General features: G+C 40.0%; 2 protein-coding genes across 2 annotated transcripts in view; one reads left to right on the forward strand and one right to left on the reverse strand.

Moving 5' to 3' along the window:
- On the reverse strand, positions 1–12272 carry spinb (spindlin b). The gene is given in 8 exon segments (XM_034872719.1): positions 1–4317; positions 5174–5407; positions 6191–6346; positions 6598–6692; positions 6849–6897; positions 7136–7163; positions 7165–7526; positions 12138–12272. Coding segments are annotated over 7 exon segments (792 nt in total). The 5' UTR covers positions 7195–7526; positions 12138–12272; the 3' UTR covers positions 1–4117.
- Positions 12273–13808: 1536 nt separating this feature from the next.
- mfsd14bb (major facilitator superfamily domain containing 14Bb) overlaps positions 13809–21463 on the forward strand; it is an 18055-nt gene continuing 10400 nt past the window's right edge. Inside the window, exons 1-3 of the mRNA XM_034872259.1 lie at positions 13809–14299; positions 18684–18770; positions 20710–20812. Of these exons, the coding sequence (XP_034728150.1) occupies positions 14243–14299; positions 18684–18770; positions 20710–20812 (247 nt within the window). The 5' untranslated portion in view covers positions 13809–14242. The remainder of the gene's footprint in view (positions 14300–18683; positions 18771–20709; positions 20813–21463) is intronic.

Below are 21463 nucleotides of genomic sequence, written 5' to 3' on the forward strand. Positions count from 1 at the left end.
AAAAAACAGAGAAATGGTTTATTTTAGTAAATAGTGTAAGCTTTTCACTGCTGTACAACACTGGCATCTGTAGTTGGCACACTTTAAAGGGACAATCCACCTTGAAACCGAATTCACACCCGTCATCACCTCATGATAACTGCTGTCAGTTCTGTTTGGAGGAGGATTTTCTTTGTTTTCATTTTCTATTTTTTGCTCAATAACCCCAAAAAACAGCAGCCTCTGGAACACACGGTACAAAAAAAAACGGGAAAGAAAAAACGGAGAAATCAAACGAAAGGCACGAAAAGCCACAACAGATAGAAGTCAGCCAAACAACTGAAAACTACACAGACATGCAACTCACATCGATTTACACCGAGCTATATAGGCATGCAAAAACAACACTTCTCTGAACAGGGGCTGATCAACACACACGCACGCACGCACACACGCACATACACATACACACACTTCAATGTTATTTGTAAAATACGAACAGCGCGTCGCCTCCTGAACGGACGACTAATGATGATCCACATCATGAAGGGTGAAGATATCCACGCAGACACTGGTTGCCTCCCCCCCATCCCCATCCAACGCCCAGGAGTCGGACTACGGTCTAAACATCCTCTGAAGCCAGGTGCATTGTGGGCATCCAGGTTAACTTAAGCGGTTAAAACGGCAGCAGAGACTAGATCAGCGGACACCGGCCGCTTTCTCTGAATGGGACTGAAAGACAAACAGTCCAAGAACTTCTGTTTGTTTCCTTGGTGACTGGAGTAAAGATGAAAGAAACAGAGGAGAGAACCGGGGACAGGAGCAAGGCAGAGCTAGCTAGCAGATCAACCAAACATTTCTACCTGAAACAAACAAACAACACGGTGTGCTCTCTGACCGTTTAAACTGTAGATGTTTCCTCGGTCATATGTTTTCCTGTGATTACAATACTATTAATTGTGGTTACAGTTTTGACATCTAAACGCCAAGTCAAGTTAATAACTCCCTTTTGCCCTTTTATGTCCTCGGTCCGCAGATGTTTTGAATAGATTTTCAATTCAGAAACCAGACGTGTTCTTGAATCAGAACGTATGGGTTCTGGTCTCAGTGTTCTAGAATTTGTAGCTGTGTTTTTTAGGGAAATCAACAACAACAAAAAGATTCTAACAGGAATGTGGTAAAAAAAATGATTATAGAATTCCAGACTCCAGGCTTGAGAATGCACATATCCAAACCAGACTGCAAAACAAGTCTCAGTCTCTCTAGAATCTGAAGCTGAAAGCAAACACATTCACCCTTCAACATGTGTTTGTATAAAAATGACTCACACAGTTTTTTGGGGGATGCGTTCTAGGAAATCTAATGAATGGAACATGTGCTTCCTTCAACATTTTTTGTCAGAATGAGGAGGGTTCTATACATGTTGCACACATTGGGATGGGACACACTCCACAAATGTTCTGAAACACCACAGCCTGACACTGAGAAGTCCTCGCCAACCAGAAGTGTTCTCAAACCAGGATGTGGGGGTTCGTTCCATTGTGAGAATTTTGTGTTATTAACAAACTGAACTTTCATGTTAAAGATTTTGCATGTTGCAGAATTAGAATGGGCAGGTTGTTAGAATACGTTCCAAGATATCAAAAAATATCGTGTAGATTCCAGCATCAGAACAAATCATCTTCAAAACTGAATGAAATGTTCTGGCACCCACATCATGGACTTGAATCAGGAGTGTTCTAGATTTAAAACAGGTGGCATCCAAAATGAAAACGCACTGGTTTGGAAACATTAATTCAATAAAAAAAAGAATAGAAAAGAAAAAGTGTTTCAGATGTTCGATTCCCTTCAGGCACACGGGACGTGGATCAGGCAACATGGCTGTTTATGCTAATGTTAAGAGTTATGTCTGTGGTGAGTGAAGCTACATCAGGTAAGAGCACAGCATCGTGGGAGATAGAGTATCCTCCATCAACCCCTGACTGAGTTTAAACTGTTAAAAAGGAGGAGTGGTTTATAGCGAGCTAGGAAGTGATTGCAAGGGAGGAGCGCCCCAACCCAGACTCCATTCAGCAACGGAGAGATTTGTCAGGCAGCAAACAGTTAAAGACAAAATAATCCTACACACCAACAGATCTGTGGAGTGCAGTTGGGATAAAAATCTTCAGTCATTTTGGATGATATATGAATTTCAGCCATAAGCCTACAGCTAACTGGGTCATATACAGTATACACAGATCAGAAGACATGTGACATAAAACCAACAAAGAGATAATATACAAAGAAAACAAGGCGATCTGAATGTGCCGGCTCATATAAACAAAGAAGTAACTATACAGGGCGTTGATGTGAAAGCAGAAGAAGAGAAAAGATTTTTTTTTATAAAAACATATAAATCAACTTCCAACAGATGAACACTGGATGACTGGTTTGGAACAAACCACATCTGTGCTTGAGTCCAACCAATCAGAAAAGACCACCTCAGACAGGGGGCGGGTCATCACGACTGCTACAGTTTTATCTTCAGGTTCAGTGATTTGTCAGTTGTGCCAGCATTTTGGCTTTTATTAAACTGATCAATACTGCATCAGCTGTCCTAAGGAAGCCATTAAAAGGAACATTCAGACATTTTGTCTTTGCTCCAAGATAAACGCAACACATAATTTAACATTTATAAGCAGTAATAAACATGTAATAAAGGTTTATAACACACCATGTGAGTGTTGATTAATGTATTACTTAAAAACTATAACTCATAGAATTATTGTCTTCATAGTAGAAGTTAAAATTGTTGACAAATACTTAACATTAATAAACATATATCTACTTACAACTACATCCCAGTTTGTTATAAACCATTACGTAATGATTTTATACTGATTATAAATGTTAAATAATCTAGGACTAAAAAAAAGAGTTTTTCTTTGACTTGAACTAGTTCTCATCTGGACCAGAATCATTAGCATTCCTACGGAAAACTGAATCTGGACGGCAACCCAGAGCACTATCTTTAAGCAGCAGCTAACTAGTTTATGAGGACAGCCAACAATGCTCACGGGTCACTTTGGACGAACTGATGCAGCCAAACAAACACACCTGAGCCTCTCCCACTGTCTGATGGAAGTCATTATGGGTAATGTAGGAATCAGCAGCAACAGGGAAAAAAAAAAAAGCCAAACGCTAAAATAATGTAAAAAGAAAACAGTCTGTCTCTGTGTCCTCTGGTTTTTCCACGGCTTCCTTCACACTTTATTCCAGTCAGCGTCTTTGTTTGTTAACAGGTGACCTGCAGGTAGGCAGGTTAGGTAAAATCCTCTGTATTTTGACCTCTAATAGCACAATAGTCCACGTACACCTTCTATAAATACAGATGGAGACAGACGATGGGTCAGCTTTCTCTTCCTCTACAGGTTTCTGTCTTCTAAAGTCCCATCCCTTCATTAACCCCGGCAGACTCGGACCTGTCTGTCCCCCTTCCTCTGACGACGGAGATCTCAAGCGGTCTGACAGGGTTTCAGGAAAGGGGGGATGAGGTCTTGCTGTTTACCTAAATAGTTTCAGACCTGGCGCAAATGATATTTGGGTTTTTGTTTTGTCTGGAGGATCTCAGGATCGTTTCCCCGCAGATTTCAGCTTCTAGAAATCCTGTTTTCAAACTCAACCAGCAGTGTTTGTTTTATCAATTTTAGCCAAGTTTTTTGTGTATTACTGCCACAAATGTTCCAAAATAGTATTAAACTATATAGGTTTTACTTCTTCCATATAACACAGGATCCCTGGTCTTCTTTGGGGCCCACTACCAGTTTTGTGTCGGAGGAAGCATCCAAACAGAGTCTAAAGAAATTTGGACAATGATGATGGATTATAAGAGGACTGGATACACCCGAAGACTTGGAGCTGGTTTTAGTTTTCCTGTCTTGGTGAGGGGCTGGGCTTCCATAACCACATTTTTTTCCCTTGTGTTTAAGGCGAAAGAGTAAAGAATAATATTGTTTGTCTCAGGCGTCTCTATAGATCGTGGATGTTTTAAACCCTAGCTGTAGTTTTCCTTCACTGGGGGATTTCGGTGGGGTTACTTCGGTGGCTCTAGGCAGGTCTCAGTTAGTCTTTTTGGGGGCCCTGGACCGGCTTTCTGATCTTAGGAGGTCTTGACAAGGTCGTAAACGTAGATGTGAAAGTCGTCGTCGAACTTGATGAAATAGACTGAGGGCTTGGCCTCCACCTGGTGGATGACCATACCCGACCGTTTCCCGCCGTCCTCTTTGGCGTACTCCACCTGTTTGCCCACCAGACTGTCGACCACCTCGCCAGGTTCCCGCTCCGCCGCCACGCTGTCGTCTGCAAAGGGGAAGAGAGAGAGAGAGAGAGAGAGAGAGAGAGGTGATGTGTCTGGTAGTACTAACTCATTTAGAAACAGTTATAAAAACCTCTTGTTTTAAAGAGAAATGAAAAGGGTTGGGTAACCAAACCCGGTGCTTATACAGCACTGTTGCCTTAACAACTGGTATCTACTGGACCTATCTATTGGTGCCTCATAACGGGCCTACTGAAATGCCAGCGCTGCATGTGACGCTAGTTAACATAATATACTTGGCCTACCGTTAGTTAGCACCTGGATCAAACATGGTTAAAATACAGACAGCTAATGTTTAACGGTGTGACTGTATTTCATTGCAGAGGATACCAACACCGAGACATAACAGCCTCCAGCTGCCGCCGTCAGAAAACAGAAACGGTGCATTAACTGAAACTAGCCTGGCCAGTCTCGTGGTGCATTCAAGGTTATTGTAAAATGCTCTATCTAGTGGTGTTTTTTGTCATTTACCAGCAATTTACTGGTGGAATAAGTTATTTTTATAGTTTTATAAAAGTTTTAATAAATACTTTAATTTTGACCATATTGCCTTAGCATAAACAAGCCATTCTTAAATGTTGCAAACTGTTGTTTTGTGCTCTTTTTTAAAAACTACATATTGTACATATTTAAAAAAACAAAAATCTTTAAAAAAAGTGTCAGTTCGGGCACCAGCACCAGTTTAAAAGGTATTGTTTTAGCACCGGTATCGGTACAAATGACTACCTAAAAAACTAAAACTTTAGTTAAGAGACTAAAAGTGAGCCAAAATGAGGTGCTGAAATGAAAACCGGTGAAACTGGTGCCCAGAAGAACCAGTTCCAGCCCGCTGCCACTCACTTGAGTCGGGCATGATGCGCAGGTCTCCCTCCTTGTAGTCGTCCAGCAGCTGGTACATGTAGAGAACCGGGTCCTTCTCGTAGGTGATGTAGAACCAGGCGGTCATGATGGGAGCTCGAGCCAGCACCATCCCCCTCCACTCCTCCTTTGGCCCGTCCTCCGTCTCGAACATGTGCTCCACCGCTTTACCGATCATAGTTTCAGCAAGCATCGAGTCGCTGACACGGGCCGGAGCTGAGCCAATCACAGAGAGGCAGAGAAGGAGTTAATACTGACATCATCCGAGTCTGTGCTCACTTACTACACTACATCAACATTATGTAGTAAACTGTGATTTGAGCTATTAGTCAATTCATCAATTAGAGGATAATCACTTTATTTATGGTTTACTTTCTCTGGTGTCTATTCTGTAATGTCTCAGGATTTATTTGTTTTAGATATGAAATTAAATAAAAATAATTTAGCATTTTGAAACTAGTTCCAAAAAAAAGACTCTCTTTTCAGTCTAACAAAAACTGCGTCAGAGCTTAAGTGAGCTGCGGTTCCCCCAACGTCCACTAGACGCTGCTGTTATCAAGCTCTGACTGTTTATCTAATAAAGCAAGGGCGCCTCGGTATGCATGTATGTATGTATGTCTGTGCATGTGTCTTCGAAATATGTCATGAAAGGTTTAGCCAATGTAATTCACACTTTGTTTCCTTATGTAACCCAATGAACTTGATGTTTGGATTTTGGAGCAATTAGGACAGCGTTGGATATTAGATTTTTCAAAATAAAACTAAACAGCCAAACAATAAGCTGCTTGCATGCAGCAGACTCTTGACACGCTCTGGACAGCAGCAGCAGCAGCAGGTGTGTGTGTGTGTGTGTGTGTGTGATGGGGAGGCTACACTGTAAGTCAGTAGTAGGCTATATAGTGGAGTAATACCACAGGCCAGGCACTGTACTTGTTGAAGTGAATGGGGAAAACCCCCAAAGTCTGTTCAGCGTGGTAAGAAGTTAACGGTGTTCCTCACCCACTCTGTCAGGAAGGACATCCAGCCCCACCACCCTCTCATCGCTGTACAGCTCCAGGCCGTAGATGCAGTCAAAGCCGTCGTATTTAATAAGGTAGAGGGAGGGGTTCACGGGGACCTGGTCCAGGACCGTCCCCTTCCACTGGGACGACTTACCTGAGCGCAAGCAAAGACACACACAAAGATGTATTAGCTACACAAGAAACAATGAAACTCTGACCCTGGTTGAGTACTTTCTTATGTAACAATGTGTTTGTTCTGAAGTTTGAGTGTGAACTAACTATATATTCCCCATCATGATCCCAAAAAGGCTGAACTAAGAATAAAAAAAAAAATAGTAGATAAAATAGCTTGTCTTTCAACAGCTGATGTCTGACCCCTAAAACATGTCTTCAAATCAGACTTACTGCCCTCCTTCCAGATGTGCTGGATCCTGCAGCCCACAATATTCCTTCTGGGCTGAGCCAGAGTCTTACTGGGACCAACACTGGTCCTCTGTTTCCTGCAGGGAGACAGAGTAGAAAACAGCAGGAGAGATATATTTAGAAATAAAGTCATATATAGCCTCTTTAAAAAATAATTAAAAAAAAACATTTTCAATAATGAATGTACAAATGAAAAGGAGCTCAGAACATCTGATTACATTCATCAGACTTACTTGTGTGAGTTTTTCTTCTTCATCATGTTTGCAGACACACCTGAATGTCCTGAAACACATATACAAATATTCAGCATCCATCATACAGACTAGCGGTGCGTTCAAGGACATCTGAGGTCAGCAATACAAGAAATGTTATAATGTGAAAACATTATCATTTTTATGACATCCATGTTTGAATTTTGTTTGACATCAAAAATATGATTCTTTTTATTTTTCAACTTTGAGAAGAAATTGGTCAGTGATCCTTAGACATCATTGAGTGTTTGATGCATTTTGTAACTCACCCCCGTCTGGTCGGGGGGGCCGCGGGGCCGCTGGGCTCTTGAATGGGGTCTTCATTCATCCACCTGTAGGGGGGCAGCCAGCCAGGCCGCCGGTCCGGGGTTAAATGCTGGTAGTCAGTCTGTGTGACACCAGGCCGGGGTCTGTTTGTGTTTGTGTATGTGTGTGTGTGTGTTTGTGTGTGTGTGCGTGTGTGTGGGAGGGAGAATGGAGGGAGGGGGCAAAGGGGGGAGGAGGGTAGGGAAAGGAGGGAGGAGGTGGTGGAAGAGTAAGGACCACCAGGAATTAGGCCGGGACCCGGACAGGCTGCATACAGGCCAGGTAGAGACTAAACCCTGGAGACTGAGGCAACGTCACAGCTGATGGACGCGATGAGGAAACAGTGTGTTCAGCCTGAGGAGAGAAACCAGACATGAATATTAACTTATTAACTTACCATTTTCATTTCTTTCATAGCTCATCACCCATACATAAAAAAAAGGTATATTCTATTTTGAATTGATAACATCAATGACTTGATCTTCTGAACAGATTATGAGTAAACGTCTTTATTCTGGCATTAGAGAAAAATTACCACTTTTTTCAAGCAGGAAAACTGCATTTTTAAATATTTATATTGTTTTTTTATAGGCTATGTTTATGTGTCTTGTGTATGCACCAAAACACCAAAGCAAATGTGTCGTATGTGAAAACCTACATAGCAATATATATTGATCAGAGTTTGACTCTCAGCTTGCGCTCTGACTAACTATGATAATTGTTCAACTGCAAAGTTAAATTGGTGCTTTCGGCCATGAGAGCTTGACTTCAAACTCATCCGTGCTTCCTGTTTCCTCTTTGGCGTGCGGCACTGAAAACAAGAGAGTGGTTGCGCACTTTAAATCCTGGCGCGCCAGCGAGATCTACGTCATTTTCACGTCACACAGTCGCGCGACAGATCGGGAACGGTGACTGTAAACAGGCCTTAACTGTCCAAAACCCAAACAGATTTATTTCATAATTAAATAAATCTAAATCTTCACATTGTAGAAGCGGGAACCAGACAACGGTCGTTATATTTGCTAGAAAAGTTATAGGTCAAATGATGATGATGAACAAAACACTGACAGATTATTCAATAATTTTTAGCTGCAGCCCTATTTCCATGAATGCTAGCACACTGCAGTTGTCTGTCACATTTTTTATGTTTCTTTCTTGTTTATTATAGTTCCTTTCATTCTATTTTATTTTTGTATTTTTTATCGTCTTAAATTTATTTGGCGGCCTAAAAATGTATTCATCCAGGTTCAACCATGTTGTAACTTTATAAAGTGCTTTAAAAAATACTTTTATTACTGATTAATCCGCCAAATTATGCCTTAATTATTGACTAAAATTGTCAAAGAACAGTGATTTTTCACTTTTCTTTGACATTTTTGAATCAGAAGTTCTCGAGTAGATAGATTCAGTTGTCTTGTTTATTATCATAACAGACAAACTAATATCTGATTAATCAGTTATTGAACTGATCTTTTCATGTTGTTTAGTGAAACCACATAAGCAGGTGTCTGAAACATCCCAGCAGAATGTTTCTCATCACTAACTTCATGTAAATTACCATTGAGACTCATTCTCAAAACCACAACTAATGACTTTGTCACTTCATGTCTCTAAACCTCAGTGTAGTCTATGCAAACTGAGTGTTTGCATTATAAAAAGGTCACCATGAGGCACAGAACAGACCTTGTGTAAAACAGCAGATGCCAACATGTCAGTAAAAATCTGAATGAACTTGAATCCAATAGGCAGCAGAGAGAAAACCTTCAAACAACAACAGATAAAAACTGTCTGACAAGGTCACAGATGCTGGCAGCAAAAACACTGAATTCTGGGAAACTGCAGACATGATGACAACACACAGAAACACTCCTGATGTTCAAAAATAAACTGCTTTATGGAGACAAAATAACCTTAGAAAAGCGGCAAGCTGCAAAACAACAACCACAGCTGCAACACAAACTGCTGCTGCTACACACTTACACACATGCAGCGCTGCAGAAACACTACACCGCTGCAGCACTGGCTCAGAACAGACCAGGATCAGACCAGGATCAACCCGACCACACAGGCCACATAACCGCGTCTCCAACAAGCACTCCACTTCACTTCATTTCACTCCGTTCCACATTATAAGGGTTCTTTACCATTCCCATTAGCAAAAGTTGTGGATTGCGCCCGTTACCTGCTACTTCATTTGTTACCACCTTGTTTCCGAGCAAGCTGAGCCGATAAGAGAAGTTAGGGATGGGTGTTATGGCCGAAATCTTTAATCCATATATACAGCAGATCAGTAAATGTCTCGAAGACGATAAACACCACAGTATAGCATGTTTTCTGGTAATTCAATAAAACAAAAGCTTGATGAAAACCACATGGTGAAGCCTGTTGTATACTCCTGTGTGAATTAAATAGTTAACAAATGAAAAGTACTCAATATTTTATATTTTCTCGTCCAAATGACATAAATATTGGGACATAGTTTGTAAGCTTTTTTAAGACATTGAGATAGAAACCGTACAGAAAAAAAGGAATACAGTAGACATTGATATTGTTTAGGGATTAACCGTTTACTGTTAACCGACAATTGGAATTTTGACCGATTATCTCATAACTAAAAGCACCGGATGTGGTGAGGACAGGCTCAGACAGCGGCGGACTTGTGTCAATCGCACAGACGCGCAAGTGGTTTCTGGGAAAGTGGCATCAGAACATCATGGCTTAGTTTGCAGCTGTCCTCGGACGAGAAGCGCGTGAAGAACATCTGAGCGTCCTGGGCAGGAGAACGGGGACTTTCTTCCCTGCTCGTCGGTTAACGGTAAAGACTGGTTAACGAGGGTCGGCAATCAAACTGAAAAAAGATCTAATAAGCATTACTAATACCGTTGGGACGATATATATCGTCATATCCCCCAGCCGTCCTAGAAGATGGAGATGGGCCCACTGCAGACCAGTGGTATAGTGGTTTTCAGCACCACCTGCTGATTTTGATCAACAAACTACTAATAATCGCAGGACGGCAGTGAATAGAAACAAGCATTAATATGCATTTTCGGTTACAATTTGCAATATGGATGGAAGCCTTATAGTGTTTACCTGAATTGAGGTTATTATCTATTATTAATTATTATTTGGTTATGTGTTGCGCAAAGAAATTAATTGCAAATGAAGAGACTATTACTTTAGATACCTCCTTTTTGTTAATAAAATAGATGGATTAATCTGGTCCTGTGGCGCGTGAACACCTGGAGATGTGTTCCCCAAACATCTAAAGATTTAAGCAGCTCCTCACTAAAAATAAGAGGTGTAAGTAAGAGTGGGAATCACCAGACGCCTCCCGATACGATATCATCACGATACTTATGCCACGACTAAATATTATTGCGATTTTAAACATGTTCCAATATTCTGTGAAATATTGCAATTTATAACCTTTTTCCAACTTCTAACTTTTCCCAATTTCAAATGATGTCCCCAAAAGGAAACTTGGTCAACATCTGTTTTATCGAAAAAGATACATTTACATTTACATACACGTTTGTTCATCTCACTTCAATTTTGTTGCTGCAAAATGGGAATGTCAAGCAGACAAACTGACCAACTTATATTTAATAATGGATCGATACTTGGCGCCTGTGTATCGATACATTATTGCCACTGAAAATATCGGATGGTCATCTTCATCATGAACCAAAACAACAAACAAATCATTATACAAGTTGTGCTGTGTATGATTGTATATGTGACAATAAAACTTGATAGAGGTAGGTCATATTTCGTCCTTAAAAAAAGAAGAACTGAAACTAAAATAATTGCTGATTAGGGCCGGGTACATTAGTTCGATACTTTCTAGGCACCGACCAAATTGCCTCCGTAGTATTGAGTATCGAGAAGTGGCTTGTCATTCAATACCTAATGAGTCAATCTCACCGGCGTCAGTGAGCCAAAGGCATGCAGCATGCTTGTACCCAGATCTAATAATGCAGCTGATCGGCTGTCTACACATCACAGAGGCATGCAGGAAAAACAAAACTCTACGATAGCACAGAAACGGGACTCCCGTGTGTGTTGTTGTATTTTGAGATGGTTGACTATGAATGAAAAGTATCGCTCAGGAACAAATATCGAAGTCACAGTATCGTATCGGTGCAAGTATCAACATCTTTGACCGATACCCAGCTCTTTTGCGGATTAATTTGTCTTTTTATCAACTAATCGATTAATAACTAATCATTTCAGTTGGAAACTAAACTATTTGATCAGGGCATAGATAGACTTACTGTTCCAGATTCCCCAGGAGAAAAAAAATGTCATGGTGTTTTGGGAGTGACAACAAGTCATCTTCACAAAATTATAATCCGTAATGTGTCAGTAACATTTAGTTGTCACTATCCTCACCTGAGTTTACCTGACAGTGTCGTATACTCTGAACAAAGATCTGTGTCCTCCTACATTCTGTTTGTATGCCAGACATAATCCTCAGAACACTGACACATGCATTCAGCGTGTGCGTGCAAGTGTGTGGGTGTTTGTTTGTGTAGATCACAATAAAGTATGCAAGTCACATTACAATAACAGCAAGGTATCATTAACGTGTGTTTTTGTAAATATAACTGTGTTTTTGGCTGCTGCTGATGAAATTGCCCATTCAGAGGTCACAGTTTACCCTCTTCCTCTTCCTCCTCCTCCTCACTAACTGACCACCTAACAAAACTGGTGGAAAACTCCAACATATCTAAATATGTGCAGAGATAATTGGTCAACTCCTCCAGACGGCCGCCATATTGCACCAGTATTTACAAAACCCGCATCAGTGCAAAAAAAAGGCGCAAGCGAACAAAGGGAGAGGGAGGTCTGTGAGGGAGAAAACACAGGCGCTAAGCTAGCTGGTTTGCGGTAAAACGTCAAACCGGACAAACGGCCCAATAAACGGCTCGTTCGGCGGTGCCAGAGGCCGCACTTTCTTACCGATACAGCAATCAGTGTCGCCGCATAATCCCGATCAACCGCCGTGGCTCCAAATTGATCCGCTCTGCCTCCGTTTGGTTCTTCGCTGCAACAAGCTAGCTGCGCTAAGATGGAGGGATGACGGAAGTCAGGCGATGCGGCCTCCAAAATGAAAGCGCGGATTTTGCTGCAATGTGATATGTTTCTTTCTTTTTACTAATTAAAGGAATAATAGGCATGCACTTTATTCAGATTGAAATAAAGACTTTTGTGAAGGAAAAGTTGCATGTGTATTTTTAAATAAGTATATATTTTGGTATTACAAGGACATTTATTAGTTATGAAATCATAGACTGTAAAAAAAAAAAATGAATGTAAGTTACCCAAGTAACCTACAGTACAATTAGAGCTGGGCAATGTGGCCTAAATATTCTATCCTGATATAGGGCATTTAATATCTTTATTAATATATTTAATAGCCATATCTTCCTCTTCCGTTTGCCAAAGAAGGACTTTATCTCAATGTGTCATGATGTTGGTACATGTAAATCATGGGTTATGTAATACAATTGGTGTTAATCGCATTAACCAACACTATTACAGTGTGTTATTGTAAAGTTTGATTATAAACGAAAAACATTTTCAAATGATATATTATGAATTTGAGTTTTTATGTATGTTCTGTGCTGTGTGACTGATGTCTGTTTGCTGCTGACACGGCATAATTTCCCTTTTTTTGGGATCAATAAATATCTATCTATCTATCTATCTATCTATCTATCTATCAATTCAACTGAAAGACATCATTTTAAATTACCATCCAGCTCAAAGTACTTAAGTAAAATTTTAAGGGTACTTCTAGGCTACTTTACGTGTGTATTTCCATGTTGCACTATGTTCTTCTGCCCCTTTACACTCATGCTACACACAGAGAAGAGAATAAAACCGAATCATTACTATTTGATTATTTCAATTCACTATGAAAGAATTAATTCTGTATTGGTTCATATTTACATATGCATAGTGTCACAATGTTTGTACATATTAAAAAAGTTATAGTATTTCATTTTTTTAATGTATTTCTTTCTTTGGCAGGACTTTCTTTTGCTTCTATTTTGTTTGTTGTTACGTACTAAAACACCAAGGCAAATTCCTGGGAAACCGACTTGGAAACAAAACCTTATTCTTTTGAATGTCTTGTTCACTCTAATCAAAACCATCAAATTTGGTATCAATGTTGTCAAGTGTTGCTGCGCTTGTGATGAAGCTTTTATTTTTTAAATTCTAACCGGAAAGGTAATTTATTATGCTGGTTGCCTTGACACTGGTTGTTGTGCAGGTTTGCGTTGAAGCCAAAAATTCTTCAACGGCCGAGTCCCGCCTTTCTGCCCCTTGCTAAATAGTGATCCAAGAGAATGTTGGCTGCTTGGTTTGCTTCGCCGTCTTCCTGCCAAATACTAAGATCCTCGGTTAACCCGTTTTTCTCACAGACGGAGGCGTTAAAGTAGAATCAGTTAACTGTGGACAGTATTTGGCTTTTGTTATGATATTGAATTTATGACGCCGTCTGCTTCATAAGTTACTAAATTACCATTTCTGTCCACACTACCATCTGCATTGTAGTGTGAACGGTGGCACAGCAGGGGGCGCTCTCAATTGATTAGCTATATAGGGTGGGGTATAAACTGAACCAGAGTTAGAGCTTTCCTCTTTTAGCTATGTAATCGAGAATTTAATCTGAATAAGAGCTGATCTGGGAACAGCTTTTAACTGTCACGAAAAAGCGTTCGTTTTTGTTCCGAGACAGTCCCGTAGGGCGGCGTTTAAAACACTTGAATGATAATTTACGGAAATGAGCCGACAGCGCCGCGAAACCGGGAAACTCCGGTGAATAAAAACACGGTGGCAAACTGTTAAATTTTAACCAGAGCGGAGGAATTTTGCTGAAAAACGAAAGCCTGCCACCGAGGCTTTAGTTTACCGCTGTCAACGCTACAGCTGAAGTCGATAGCACAGACACATAGTTACATTTCACACAGCGGGACACCCTGGAAGAAACGGAGAAACCTCAGGAGCATGCCGAGCAATGCGAACTTGATGTGAAAATCGTTACGGCAAGATGTGAGATGAACCTGGAGAAAACTGCCACCGAGGCCAACGACATAATGTTGGTCCGGAGCTCGGTAAGAAGTGCGCTAGCTTGGCTGGTTAGCAACTGTAGGCTAACGTTGGTCTGTATGAAAACATCCGTTTGAAATTAGCTAAGCTAATCAGTTGATAGCAGCTGAAATGTGTGGACAATAAATAGTTGTCACGGTCGTTAACGTTAGTTGTAGATTAAACGCTAATAGCTAGCTAAATTACATGGGTAGCTAACGTTAGATAGCTATAATGTGAGTCAGTACAATCATTATGTCAGTTTATTTAAGCTAGCTAACTAGCTAAGCAGTTCTGTCAGTCAGCTAGCTAGCTAGCTTCTGTTAACTTCAGGTGAACCTTGATAACGAGCAGCGCTGATTTACGGGGACAAACATTAACGTTATCTGTCACTCTTTTCTGTTCAAATAAAATAAGTTCAGATGTTACCCAAAGGATTTAGCTCAGCCGGCAGCTATAAATGCTTCTGTGTTTGTTGACAATGGTAAACATACATAAACTGCGGTAAATACAGTATGTTAATGTTATATTAAAAAATCGCATGTAATTGATTTCTCCACAGCTCATTTGTTGTAGATTTTTTTTGAACAGTTTTAATACAGTGTAGTCTTTGTATAACATTACGGAGTTCGGTTTGCCTTCTGTTGTTTTGTAAAAGCGTATAAAGTAATACACACGGTATTGGTATGGTACTGGCATGTCAGTGAAGGCATCATGCAAATGACCGTAGGGTTAACCTGTCTGAAAAGAATCATCTCATACATCAAGCTAAAAATAAGTCTTTCCACTGTTTGTTGTGGGATGCAAAACACACTTAACGTCAATGCGAAGAGTCTAGGGCTGCAACTAACAAGCATTTTCATAGTCTGGTATCTGTAATTTTCCTGAATAATCAAGTCCACATCTTTAAATATCTATTGTCCGTACATCAGTCTAATTCCCAAAGATATTTAATTTACAGTTATATAAAACAGAGAAAACTAACAAATCCTCACATTGGAGATGCTGACACCACAGAAAGTGTGTTTGCATTAGGGCATATATATATATATATATATATATATATATATAATAAGAGACTAGATATTTTCTTAGATTTTAGATATCATGATACGGTGTAATTTTCTGAACTCGTCAGACTGTTCTAGCTGCTTTTATTATTTGCCTTTACCCACTTAGGCACTATATCCACATTACTGATGGTTATTTAAAGTCTCGTTGATAATATGTTGTGAAAGCACCAATTGTCAACCCTACAATATCAACATGGATGTGTTTGTTCTAGAATATTGTGATATTTGATTTTTCTTCCTATCACACAGCCTTAAGCCTAATTTATGATCTTGCGTTAAGTGACACGTGGGTAAGTAGGTACGTGTAGACACGGACCCTATACCGTCGCGTGACGTGCACCTAAAAAAATGTAACTACACGTCACGGCACAGACTGTCCGTGTGGTCGTGGCTTGGTAGCGTTGTGTTTCCCCCTACTCATGTCCAGGTTCTTCTTCTCCATAAGGAAGGAGAACTTTTCCTGCTACTGCTTTTCTACCATGGTCAGAAAGCACATTGGAGATACTTTGTTTCTCTATTTGCCCAGAAGCTAATCCCTGTCACTCTTTCACTAGCTGTACCAAGCACACACGCGCCTGCCCTGCTATTCACTTAAAGTGATCAACGCACACACCAACGAAGCGTGGATCCTCCACAGAACCCTAAATCATCTTTAAAAGAACCGGAGAGCCAGCATGTGTGTATGCGTGTGGAGTGTATGGTAGAGCAAGTGAGAAAGGGATGGCATTAGCTTTGTAGCGAGTACTGACTCTAGAGGCGTAGACAGAAAAACTATGACTCCCCTGTGCTTTCTAAACATGGTTGGGAATCTGCAGCCGGAAAAGACAACCCTCTCCTTGATTTCATGTTTGAGGAGGAGAACCCAGAAACCGTCTAGTAATTTTTTATGAAAATTAATTTTTTTTAAAAGGGAAAAAAAAGATTGTTTATTGTTTGGGGTCCCCTGCTGGCGCTGCTGCCCCCTCGTCCCGATACCGGAGAAGAGGACGAAGATGGATGGATGTTCATTGTTTTAATAGAACAAAATATATGAAAATCACTGTAGACTATTTTAACAAAATTCTAATTGTACCGAGGGAATTATTTCCACCGGGCATTCTGATCGGAGACTGTGGAGACTAATTGGTCCTCATCAATTTTTCTCATTCAGTGTAAAAACATTTGTATACAGTCTATGTTTAAAACGCACAGAAGAAAGCAGTAGCGATTGTGATTCAGTCGGCTTGTGAAATGTAATAATACAGGTGCAATGTTTTAAATCGAAGTTATTTAAATATTGAATCATGAACAGAGTTTTATAACCATAGTGCAGGCCTATGCAGAAACATAAATTGGTCTTGTGTTTCCATGAAACATGACTAAGGAACTTTTAAAAATTGTTTTTGTTTCATTTTCTGTTATTCTCTACAGTGGGGTTTGAAGGTTTGGGCAGCCCAGGTAAGAATTTGTGTTAATGTGCATGAAGAAGCCAAAAAGCATCATATGACAGATAAGACATTCTTATAATAGTTCACAAAAAGATTTCCTTTCCATCATTTACACTTTCAAAATAACAGAAAACAAAAAAATGTCTTTGGCAAAAGTTTGGCCACCCTTCAAAGTTTATAGCATGCACCGCCCCCTTTGGAAAGGGGAGACCTGACAGCGTCATGGATTGTTCTAATTCATTGTCTGGAAAGACCAGGTGATGTCAATCTTAAGCTTTTAAATGCCCAGACTTATCTGACCTTGCCCCAACAATCAGCACCATGGCTTCTTCTAAGCAGTTGTCTAGGAAGCTGAAAATAGAAAATGAGCTATAAGAAGATAGCAAAGCGTTTTCAGATGCTAATGTCCTCTTTTCGGAATGTAACTAAGAAATGTCAGTCTTCAGGAACAGTGAAAGATAAAGCAAGACCTGGAAAAACAACAAAAATATCAGACAGAACAGCCCCTGTTTGACTGTACCGCCCATCCAGAAAGACCTGGCAAGCACTGGAGATGTGGTACACAATTCCACTATGAAGAGCTTCTTGTACAAATATGGTCTTCATGGAAGAGTCATCAGAAGAAAACCTCTTCTACGAGTATGAAGTTTGCAAATGAACCTATAGACAAGCCTGATGCATTGTGGAAACAAGTTCTGTGGACCGATGAGGTTAAAGTAGAACGTTTGGCCGCAAACATCAACATCAAGAGGCGTAAACTGAAGGTTTTGCCATGGCCTTCACAATCTCCTGACCTAAACATAATGGAAATTCTGTGCCTAGTCCTTAAAAGAGCAGTGTGTGACAGACAGACTAGAATGGGCTAAGATACCTCAAAAGAGAATTGAAAGACTCTTGGCTGACTACAAGAGGCGTTTTCAAGCTGTGATACTTGCCAAAGGGGGCAGTACAAGGTATTAACTCTGCAGGGTGCCCAAACTTTTGCAGATGCCATTTTTTTGTTTTGTTATTTTAAAAGTGTAAATGATGGAAATAAAATCTAACTTTTTTTTTTAACATATTATAAGAATGTCTTTGATGCCTTTTTTGGGGATTTTCGTGGCTTCTTTTGGCACATTAATACAAATTTTCACATGGGATGCACAAACTTTCAAGCCCCACTGTACAATCTGTGAAATAGTCCAAAATAGTTTCACTTTGGCTTCTGATACATTTTATACATTTCTGAACTGTATTCAAATTGACTCCACTGATGCCACCATATGATACTGCTCACTTTGAAGCTACACAGCTCCATGATTAACTATTAGGAAAAGTGAGAGGGAAAGGTTGTTCTCAAGTCGGGGTTTATTTTGTAGTTCAGTTTTGCCACGAGTGTCTTTTCTGAACACAACAACATTTAGGTATAAATTCACCAACCTGGAACTGAATAGGTGAAACTGCTGTCTTTTATTTGTAACTTGTGTATTTTGAACTTCCGTCCTACGTAGAACGGAGACCGGTCTATAAATCTGTTATTTGGACTTTCTTCAGAAATACCAGAATAAACTTGTTTTTGTAACTTCAGATTTTATGACAGTACCTAATGCACACTGTAAAAGCATTTGAAAAAACATGACTGTAGATGTTGAGGTTTTGTGTAGCTTTAAGTGTTTAAAAAAAAAATGTATTAACTTGTACATCTTGAAAAGAGAACATTAATAGAAACTTTCTTGATCACCAACATGAGACAAAACTGAAAAGTCATCATGCCCTAATGTAACTGTACAGTGATTATGTTGGAGTAAACTGCTGGTAGAAGGTATTGGAAGAGAGCGGTAGAAGACATGAGTTTTGATCAGATTGAACAGGAAGTGAGGTACATACCTACAGATGAATAGTTAATGTTTTTGTCTCTCTTCTTGCCACAGCACGGCCGAGCCAAAGTGACTCATGCAGTGGTGGTGATCTTCCTAGAGTTCTTCGCCTGGGGGCTGCTGACCACGCCCATGCTGACTGTAAGTTAACTCACACAGATCATCAACACACACACACACACACATTGTTTCAGCAGCCAGTGTCCCTGTTCTACCACTCAGCTGGATGGTTGTAGTTCAAGATCTCTGTGAAGATGTTGACAAGGACTACATGTTACATGTAGCCTTGCCTAATTCAGATAATCCAATCTTAATTCAATGCTCACATGGCAGTATGTACATCAAAAGGCTTATTTTTTTCCCAAAGACAGTTAAAAGCAGATTGCTCCCCAACAACATAACAAATCAACAACAATCAAGAATAACCAGTTGTCGTTAGGATATGTTTAACAGAGCTCTTATGGAAGAAGGATCTCTGGACATGGGTCATCAATGTACCTGATGGTAACAACTAGAGGTGTGATGGGATTAAACATGAAGATATTACTCGTCCAGGTAAAAAGTATCTCGCAATATCAGTACACAAGTGCAGAGCAGCAGCCTTGAAATTAGCATAGACCCCCGGCCCGTTCTCCAAAGTTGACTCCAAGTTTACTTTTGCAGAGTGATAGCGGAAGATAAAAGCTGCCTGCAAAAAAAAGACACACACACACGAGAACAAGTATTTGATGCACTGCTGATTTTGCAGGTTTTTCTAATTACAAACCACAGCATGTAGGGGTCTGTCATATTTCATACGTACAATTCAACTGTGAGAGATGGAAACTAAAACAAAAATCACATTGTATGATTTTTAAATAATATTTAATTGCATGACATAAGTATTTAATGCATCAGAAAAGCAGAACTTAATATTTGAAAACCTTTGTTTGCAATTACAGAGATCAAACGTTTCCTGTAGTTCTTGACCAAGTTTGCACACACTGCAGCAGGTTGTTGGCCAAGATCTTGCGATACATGGCCCCATCCATCCTCCCCTCAATACGGTGTAGTTGTCCTGTCCCCTTTTAGAGAAAAGCATTCCCAAAGAATGATGTTTCCACCTCCATGCTTCACGGTTGGGATGGTGTTCTTAGGATTGTACTCGTCCTTCTTCTTCCTCCAAACATGGCAAGTTGAATTTAGACCAAAAAGCTTTATTTTTGTCTCATCAGACCACATGACCTTCTCCCATTCCTCCTCTGATGGTCATTGGTAAACTTCAGACGGGCCTGGACATGCGCTGGCTTGAGCAAAATGACCTTGCGTACGCTGCAGGATTTTAATCCATGACGGCTTAGTGTGTTACTAATGGTGTTCTTTGAGACCGTGGTCCCAGCTCTCTTCAGGTCCTTGACCAGGTCCTGCCGCGTAGTTCTGGGCTGATCCCTCACCTTCATTGATGCTACACGAAGTGAGATCTTGCACGGAGTCCCAGACCGAGGGAGATTGACTGTCATCTTGAACTTCTTCCATTTTTCTAATAATTGCGCAAACAGTTGTTGCCTTCTCATCAAGCTGCTTGCCTGTTGTCCTGTAGCCCATCCCAGCCTTGTGCAGGTCTACAATTTTATCCTTGAGGTCCTTCAACAGCTTTCTGGCCATTGTGGAGAAGTTGGAGTCTGTTTGAGTATGTATACGAGTGTGTTTTATATTGGTAACAATTCAAACAGGTGCAGTTAATACAGCTAATGAGTTGAGAACATCAGGGCTTCTTAAAGAAAAACTAACAGGTCTGTGAGAGCCATAATTCTTACTGGTTGGTAGGTGATCAAATACTTATGTAATGCAAAAAATGGAAATTAATTATTTAAAAATCATACAATATGATTTTCTGGATTTTTGTTTTAGATTCAGTCTCTCACAGTTGAGGTGCACTTATGATAAAAAATTACCAAGTTATATGCTTTGTAAGTAGGAAAACCAGCAAAACGGCAGTGTATCAAATACTTGTTCTCCCCACTTTGTGTATAGATAGACACAGATAGTATATTTTATTTTTAAAGACCTGTAGATGTGACTTTCTGTTTTGTTGTTTCAGGTCCTTCATGAGACATTTCCTCAGCACACTTTCCTGATGAACGGCCTGGTTCACGGGGTGAAGGTAAGACCTATTGGCATCAGACACATTTATATGAAACTCTGCAGGATTCCTTTTGGGGACATTTGACTGTCACAGCAGCAGATATGGGAGTATGAATCAGTGGTGATGGAAAGATGTAAACCTGTGCGCTATCAGCAGAATGTTTATTGAAGTAGTGTAGAGAAACGAATGGACACTTAAACGATTTTCTCCTGCATGTTCACCGGTGTTAAAAAGTATCATCATGAAATAATTTAATTCATAAAGTTAGATCCACTCAACAAACTTTCTCTCCTGATTCCATTACCTCAACTCTGAAGCTGTTACAGAGCACTGAGCTGTTACAACTGCTCAGTGTCTTTGTCTAACATTTAAAATCTGGAAACCCCATTGTGTGGAATTCACTGGCACTATTGTTGTGTAAAGGATGCTATGGCACTAAAACAGGCAGCCCTTCTTGAATGAACAAATGAAGAAAAGGAAACACTGAATTTTATTTATGTCCATCTCAACTGCCTACAAGGCAACTTCATCCAATGTTTTATCATGTGAGACCAAGTAAAGCAGCTAATTCTCACATTTAAGAACTATCTGTTGGGATATTTTGCTTCAAAATGACTGAAACTGTTAAAAATAATTATAATAATTTTGCTTTTGATTAACTAATGGATAATTTGTTGCATTTGTAAAAGATTCCCCCAAATATGACATC

Source organism: Etheostoma cragini, chromosome 5 (genome assembly GCF_013103735.1).
Source record: "Etheostoma cragini isolate CJK2018 chromosome 5, CSU_Ecrag_1.0, whole genome shotgun sequence".
NCBI classification, from domain to species: Eukaryota; Metazoa; Chordata; class Actinopteri; order Perciformes; family Percidae; genus Etheostoma; species Etheostoma cragini.